General features: G+C 48.4%; 1 protein-coding gene across 1 annotated transcript; it reads right to left on the reverse strand.

The window, feature by feature from the left end:
* Positions 1-3,730: 3,730 nt before the first annotated feature.
* Positions 3,731-4,504, reverse strand: LOC112094243. The gene is made up of 2 exons (XM_024174639.1): positions 4,284-4,504; positions 3,731-3,980 (listed from the first exon to the last, which is right to left on the reverse strand). The coding sequence occupies exons 1-2, from the start codon at positions 4,502-4,504 to the stop codon at positions 3,731-3,733; spliced, it is 471 nt and encodes a 156-aa protein (XP_024030407.1).
* Positions 4,505-8,530: the final 4,026 nt, after the last annotated feature.

Raw genomic sequence — 8,530 nt, forward strand, 5'->3', positions numbered from 1 at the left:
GTTATATTTCCTTTGAGAAAAAAGATGTGAGGTTCCGGCTGTTCTGTCGGGACTGAATGTCTTATTTTATTTATGTATTCAATTATTCATTCATGCGCTCATTTATTTTAAATATTTCAAATTATATCCTACTGGGCCTTTCGCTCACGTTTTATATTTTAAATGTTAACCCCCTCCCAGGAGACTCGAGGAGCGGTGCAGGGTAGCTGGAGTTGCTACTGTTGGATCAAGTGGATCAAGTGAGGATTGAGTTTATCCTTTTGAACAAATGTAAGGAATTTGAGAAATTATGTAAACCTATTTAATATTGGATTTACTAGACTGTGGATGATGTCTATTGTAATTGATTATTTACATGTGCATGTATGTACGATACTGTATGTCCTGTGGGGTGGAGCCCTGTGTGTCAGAGGCTCCTGGATTATGTCGTTTATTTATATTTTTATGCAGTTAAGTGTGGGACCCGGTTGGGAATCTGCTTTATTAATCTCAAATCGAGTTCAACGTCACCCACCCCGTTTGGGGGGCGTGACAGTTTGGTAGTGTAGAGCGAATGTTAGATGAAGTGGTTGACCGAATTCCGTTTACGGGGGGCAGTGTAAGCGGAGTGGCTGCCTCGCTGGTGGATGCCCCCCTGGCTGCCACGAGTGGTGACCCGGATAGGCCTTTCTTCACAACCGACATTGTGGCGTCGAGAGTCCGGAATAAGGACATCATCCGGGCGGTGAAGGAAGGATGCATTGACGGGAGGTGGTTTGAATACCTCCTCCTAAACATGCATTTTAGGACAAGTATGCCTCCGACCGGATACCTCCTAGTCTATACCAACGCCGTTACCGCGGGGATGACCCTTCTGGTTCATCCCTTTGTAAAAGATTATTGCCACTTTTATGGCATTTTCCCTGCCCAATTGGCACCAAATTTCTGATACTGCTTTGCTGGTGCCTGGATTTTGTGGAACCAGCAGTTTGACATGGATCTTCCTCTGGATAAGTTTAGATTTATGTACAGATTGTGTCATGTCGCCAAGTGCGAGGGGTGGTATTTCCTGAGTGGGCACGGGAGATCTCAGCCCAGATTTGACAAGTTAATACTGGGCATTCCCTCGTCGTCACATGGGTGGAAACCCATGTTTTTTATAATACGCAGACCCTTTAATTTTCATCCCGACGACCGCTTGCCCCGCCGAAGGAAGGTGCAGGCATTGTTTGGGAATATGGGTAAAACTTTGATTCCCTTTCTTTTACCTTACTTCGCTTCTTCCTTCTTACGCTGATAGTCTTTTTATCTTACAGTCAGTCAGGACCGGCCGAAGTTTTCTGGAAACAATTTGGTGAGGATTGAAAATGCCTTCTCGTTCCCGTCCGAGGTTCGCCATATTGACACCTCCTGACCCAGGCCAATCTTCAAAGTGCTGGGTTAATTCTCGATCTCCCAGACCCTACTGACCTCGACGCTGTCCGTGAATACTTTCATTTAAGTGACGAAGGTAAACCCCTGTTCCCGATGCCTTTCTTATAATGGCATTTTGTTTATCCAAGCGTCGACTATATTTTTGTCTCGTCATTTCTGTAGAAATGGCATCTTTGAGGATCCAGCTTCCTGGCAGTCAGCCATCTGAGCCAAGCCAGCAGCCCCCGCCGAGCCAACAACTTCCTTCTAGGGGAAAGGAGAAAGCTAGCTTTTCTTCTCAGGCGCCGAGGAAAAGGAAAGCCACAAAGGTCCCCTCGGCGTCGGAGGTGGATCCTGCGCTAAAAAAGAGGCGCAAAGAGAAGACGCCGGTGGTAGAAACTTGGACGCCGATGGTCCCCATTCCTGATGTAAACATTCCTCCGGCACCGAGGGAACACGTGCTTATCCCGGGGGCAAAAATTATGGATCCCAATTTCCAAGTCCCAGATGTCTCTGACGCCGAGATTGGGGCGATGCTGAAACTTTCCCCTCGCTTCTCCATTGTCTTCCAGGCTCTATATGAGTCTTTTTCGAGCCGCACTGGGTTGCTGCCACTCAATCTTCTTTGGTTGATCGTTAGCGGAAGCATATCTCTTTCCAAATTCACGTAAGACTTGATTGAGTTGCCTTTTATTTTTGCTGGTTTCGCCGCTTTGTATTTTTATTTTCTGACCTCCAATTTTTTAGGGCCTAATCCTCGCCATTCTCAACCTTCTCGACCTAGTTAAGGTTGAGGAGCGTGATAAAGAGATGGACAGCATAAAGGCCAAGCTTAACTCTCTTCTCGATGATGCTAAGACTCAGTGTGCGAACACCGCCGAGGAAAGAGATGTGGCCGTGGCCCAACTGAAGAGTTTGGAAGGTGAACTGGCTAGGCTAACCGCCTCGGTTGAGGACCTTACAAAGCGGGCAGATATATCTGAGACGAAGTTGGCAGAAGCAACTGAGGCGGTGAAGAGATGTTTTGCTGAGGGAAGAGCTGAGGGGAAGAAGGAAGCCGAAGCCGAGGCTGCAGCAACATTTGATGCCAAGCGTGCAGAGATTATTGAGGAGTTCAAGGCTTTTTCGGAGCTTATCGACATTCGCACCAAGGATTTTTAATCCGCTGGTCAACAGATCGTCGATCTGACAAAACAAGAGCATCTTGAGTGGGATTAGAGCTTTCTTTATGATGCTTATCCTCCTGCTGGCGACGCCAACTCCTCCCCGCCTGGTGATGACTCGGCGGTTGGCGGCGAGGCCTGAAGATTTTTTTTTATTGTTGTCTGTAACTTATATGACATTGGTTTGAACCTTTTCTTATTTTATTTGTGTTTTATAAAAAGACAGTAGATTTCATACCTTGCTCATTATTATTATGTATTCGCCTCTCCCTCTTGAAGGAGTTGTTGTTGATTTTACCCCTTGGGGTCGTTTGTCTTCAGAAAATTCCCTGGAATTTTTCTGAGTGTTCGCCTCTCCTCCTTGGAGGAGTTGGCGCTGATTTCACCCCTTGGGGTTTTTGTCTTAGAAAATTCCTTAGAATTTTGCTAAGTATTCGCCTCTCCTCCTTGGAGGAGTCGACGCTGATTTCACCTCTTGGGGTTTTTGTCTTAGAAAATTCCTTATAATTTTGCTAAGTGTTCGCCTCTCCTCCTTGGAGGAGTCGACGCTGATTTCACCCCTTGGGGTCGTTGTGTTATTTTTAGCGATCCATGGACCTCTGCCCCCCATGTCTTTTTAATATATCTTGGTTTTTTAAGCAGACATGTTATTAAGGGGCGAATTCCTTTCCTTCTGCAAACATATCAATTTATTTAAACTGTAAAGAATGTACAATTGGGATGCGTGAGAATTACATACACTACTGGTAGTACAGCCTTAGCTATTCTGCGTTCCATGGGTGTTGAATTCTCTTGCCGTCGAGGCTTTCCAAAATGTAGGTGCCAGGACGCGACACTTCCCTTATGCGGTAGGGCCCTTCCCAAGTCGGGCCCAGGGGACCGGTATTTTTGGGCTTTGTACTCTGCGTTACCCTTTTCAATACTAGGTCTCGTGGGACAAACCTCCTTTGTCGAACTCTCTTGTTGTAATATCGTGCTGCTCTTTGCTGATAGGCGGCGAGACGTAATTGAGAGTCGAGCTTTTTTTCTTCCAACAAGTCGAGTTCTCCGTTCATGCCTTTTGTGTTATTGTCGTCGTTGTGGATGACGGTTCTTAGGGTCGGCGTTTCAATTTCCACAGGTAGTACTACCTCGACGCCATATGCCATAGAGAAGGGTGTTTCACCCGTGATAGTTCAGCTCGTCGTTCGGTACGCCCATAAGACCTTGGGGAGTTCTTTGGCCCATTTCCCTTTTAGATCGTCGAGTCTCTTTTTTAGGGTATACTTCAATATTTTGTTGATTGCCTCGACTTGTCCGTTAGATTGTGGATGGATCAGCGCCGAGAAGTCTTTTTGAATGCCCAGGTTGTCGCAGAATCTGCGTGTTGAGGCATTGTCGAATTGTTTTCCATTGTCAGATACTATTGAGTGGGGAACCTTGAACCTGCACACAATGTTGTTCCACATGAAGTTGGTGCAGGCTGCTTCCGTGGTTGTAGTCAGAGCTTTTGCCTCTGCCCACTTTGTATAGTAATCTACTGCGACGATGGCAAATTTAAATCCCCCAGGTGCAAGGTGTAATGGCCCGATTAGGTCAACCCCCCATTTGGCGAAGGGCCATGGACTGAGAATGGAGGTTAAATTTTCTGGGGGTGCCTTAGGAATTGTGGCGTACCTTTGGCACTTATCGCAACGTCGGGCGTATTGGAAAGCGTCCTTTTTTAGCGTGGGCCAGTAGTATCCTTACCTCAAGACCTTAAGAGCTAAAGACTGTCCCCCAGTATGATTACCGCAGACTCCTTCATGGATTTCTCGGAGGACCTTCTGGGCTTCGTCATCATCCAGGCACCGCTGTAGAGGTGTCAAATAGCCTCGTCGGTAAAGCAAACCGTCGTACAATAAGTATCTGGCGGCTCTATACCTGATCCGTCTGACTTCGTCCTTATTGTTTGGCAGTTGTGCATCCATTAGGTATTAGATGAGTGGCGTCATCCAATTTTCACCCATTTGGACGATTAGTGCCTCAGCTACTTCCTTAATGGTCGGCCACTCCAGTTCTTCGATGGGAACGACCCCTAATGTGTCAGAATCTTTCGAAGATGCAATCTTTGATAGAGCATCGGCGTTTACGTTTTCGGCTCGTGGTATTTGAAGTATCTCATAGTTTTTGAACTTAACGAGTTCTTCCTTTACTTTCCTCAAGTACGCACCCATTTTCTCACCGCGCGCTTAGAATTCTTCTTTGACTTGCCCGATGACCAGTTGAGAGTCACTGAAGATGCTGAGCCTCTCAATCTTTAGGTGACTGGCCAATCGCAACCCTACAATTAGCGCCTCATATTCTGCCTCGCTGTTCGACGCTTTGAATTTAAATCGAACTGCCGAGGTGATCTTGTGGCCTTCTGGGTTGATCAACAAAACGCCGGTTCCTGACTCGTTATCGCTCGACGCTCTATCCAAGTAGAGCTTCCATTCTATATTCTCGACTTCTTCTAGCGCGGCGGGGGTCGGTCTATGGGAGAATTCAGCCAGAAAATTGGCCAGCGCTTGGCCCTTGATCGCTGTTCTTGGTACATACTTAGTGTCGAACTGGCTTAACTCTACTGACCATTTGAGAAGTCGACCAGAAGTTTCAGGCTTTTGCAGCGCTTGTCTCAACGGATGGTTTGTGAGAACCCGTATTGTGTGAGATTGGAAATAGTGCCGAAGCTTCCTTGAAGCTACCATCAGGGCAAGGGCCAAGCATTCCATTTCGGTATATCTTGACTCGGCGTCGAGGAGTCTTTTACTCACATAGTAAATTGGCAAATGTACCATTTATTCTTCCCTTATTAGTACGAAGCTTACGGCGTGTTGGGACACGGAGAGGTATAGGCTAAGCTCCTCGTCGGGGTTGGGCTTTGACAGGATTAGGGGCTTGCCCAAATACTCCTTCAATTTTTGGAAGGCCTCTTCACATTATGGTGTCCACTCGAAACGCTTACTCCCTTTCAAAGCATCGAAGAAGGGGATGCACTTGTCTGTTGCTTTCGATATAAATCTGTTTAAGGCGGCGACGCATCCAGTCAACCGTTGCACCTCTTTTGGTTTAGTCGGGGACCGCATATCCTGCAAGCCTTTAATCTTTTCAGGGTTAGCTTCTATCCCCCAGTTGCTAACCATGAAACCAAGGAATTTTCCTGGCCCAACTCCAAAGGCGCACTTTTGGGGATTTAGTTTCATGTGGTATTTTCTTAGTACACCGAACATTTCACCCAGATGGTCAACGTGTTGGTTGGTCCTGGCGCTTTTTACGAGCATATCGTCGACGTAGACCTCCATTGATTTACCGAGCTGTCGGGTGAACATCTTATTCACGAGCCTTTGGTAGGTAGCCGCCGCATTCTTTAGGCCAAAAGGCATCACCTTGTAGCAGTAGAGGCCCCTATCGGTTATGAAGGATGTGTGCTCCTCGTCGGCCGGATGCATGGGGATCTGGTTGTACTCGGAGTAAGCATCCATAAAACTCAGCATTTCATGTCCTGCTGTGGCGTCGACCATCTGGTCTATTCGAGGGAGTGGAAAGTCATCCTTCGGGCACGCTTTATTGAGATCGCTGAAGTCGACACATGTTTTCCAGCTTCCGTTAGGCTTGACCACCAGAACAGGGTTCGAGACCCAACGCGGGTAATGGGCCTGCCTTATGAACCCGTTGTTGATCAACTTGTCGACCTCCTCTTTCAACGCCTCATACCTTTCTGGGTTCATTGGTCAACGCTTCTGGCGTTTGGGAGGATATGAGGGGTCAACGTTCATGGAGTGACACATAACCTCAGCGTCGATCCCTTCCATGTCAGCATGGTTCCAAGCGAAGATATCTAAGTTCTTTTTTAGGAAGTCTTCGATCTTAATCTTAAGTGATGAAGCTAGGTCTGAGCCCATTTTTAGCACTTTGGTCGGCTCGCCCTCATCAACTTGGATCTCCACCAATTGTTCGATGGGTTAGGACCATGTGACCTCCTCTTGAACCCTGGGGTCTATGTCTTTAGCGGCGTTTTGATAGACCATCCTGGCCTCCTGTCGCCCTGGCTGGTCGTATCCGCGCAAGGCATTGGAGTATGCGACCCTAGCTTCGTACTGGTTACTCTTAATCTCACCTACGCTGTTTCGGGTAGGGAACTTGACCTTTTGGTGGTAGACGGAGGTTATCGCCCTCAGCGCCTGAAGGGTCGGTCTCCCGATTACAGCATTGTACTGAGAGCCTCCCTTTATTACCACAAAGTTGGCAATTGTTATGGTTTGTCAGGATTTTTCTCCGGCGGTTATGGGCAACCGGATAGTCCCCTGAGGGATGACGGAGTCCCCGGTGAAACCGTATAATGGCCTAGAGGTCTTCTCTAACTGCTCATTTCGGATCCCCATATTTTCCAAGCAGTCGGAGTACATGAGGTCGACCGAGCTCCCATTGTCTACCAGGATTCGACATATAGTGTGGTTCCCAATCACGGCTTCCACTACTAACGCGTCGTTACGGGGGAAGTGAACTCCGCTGGCATCGTCTTCATTAAACGCCACGTCGGTACTGCTCTACCTTGGGGTTTTTGCAGCGGAGACACTCCATAATCTTTCCTGGTAAACCCCTCTGGCCTCGTGGGCGTAGTCCTTTTGGGATCTCTTTGAGTCTCCTCCTATATAAGGGCCACCGAGGACAGTTCGTATGACGCCGACGGGTTCTCGGTCCTTTGGTCGTTGGTTCTCCTCTCGGCGTCGACCGTCATTCTGCCCACCGTGGCCATCGTTTCGAGGTCTCCGTTCAGCTTTGAACTCCTGTAGCCTCCCCTCGCGGATCACTCTCTCGATTTCATCCTTGAGGTTGGCGCAATTGTTGGTATGGTGGCCGACATCGCCGTGGAACCTGCAGAATTTCTTTTGGTTCCTTCGGCTGGGATATGTCCTCATTGGCTCTGGGCAGCGCAACAAATTTCCACGGCCGACCTGATTGAAGACCTCCTCGACTCCTACTGTTAGTTCGTGGTAGGAATCGTACTTTTGAAACAGCTGAGGCTTACGGTTCTCCTCTTGCTTTGGCTTCTTGGTTTCCGAAGTGCTCGACGTCGCAGCTGGCTGCTTGTCTCCGCTTCCTCTACCTCGACACTTCTTCCCATCCTGCTTTGCTGGCGTCGACCCTTGTTCGGTTCCTTTGTTTCTGTTGGACCTATGCTCGAGGTCGTTTGCGTCCGCCTCTTCGGCGTTGATGTATCCCTGTGCTCGCGTAAATAATTCCTTGTAGCTGGACGGGGGCTTTCGGTTCAGCTCTCTCTTGAATGGTGTAATTTTCTTGATGCTAGATAATGCCCCCATCAAGGCCTCTCTGTCAGTTATATCCATCGTGGCGGCGACAGCTTCCCCATATCTTGCAAGCCATTCTCTCAATGACTCGTTCAGCTTTTGGTATATCGTCGTCAGGTTCTGCTTCGGGGGGACATATTTTTTAACCCCTATGAATTAGAGGGAAAATGCTTCCTTCAACTCATCCCAGCTTGAGATAGAATTTGGCCTCAACGTCCGAAACCATCTTCGGGTAGAATCCGTTAAATGGTTCCGGAAGGCTCGGCACATAATTTCCTCGGCATACCCGTGTAAGAGCAAGTGCCCCGTGTACATTTCTAACTGATCGTCGGGATCCCCTCGACCATCATATGGTGGGATCGACGGTGACTTGTATTTGTCGGGGAGAGGTGACGCCATTATCTCTTCGGTAAATGGGTGGTCATGTGTGTGGCTAGATGTGATGTCGACGTTTACCACCTTAGCCACCCGCCCTATGTTCTTTTTTAGGCCTGCTACGTCCCTCGTGAGTTTTTGCTCCAGGCTGGCCATACGTTCCATGATGGCGCGTGCTTCCTCTGTTGAGATGGCCGAGCCAGCTACTCTCGACGCCTTTGCCCTTTGACCGTTGGGTCCATCCCTTGCCTGCCCGCCCGCCTGTACTGACCCTGAGTCTCCCGGTGGGTT

The sequence above is a fragment of the Morus notabilis genome, unplaced genomic scaffold (genome assembly GCF_000414095.1).
Source record: "Morus notabilis unplaced genomic scaffold, ASM41409v2 Scaffold832, whole genome shotgun sequence".
NCBI lineage: Eukaryota > Viridiplantae > Streptophyta > Magnoliopsida > Rosales > Moraceae > Morus > Morus notabilis.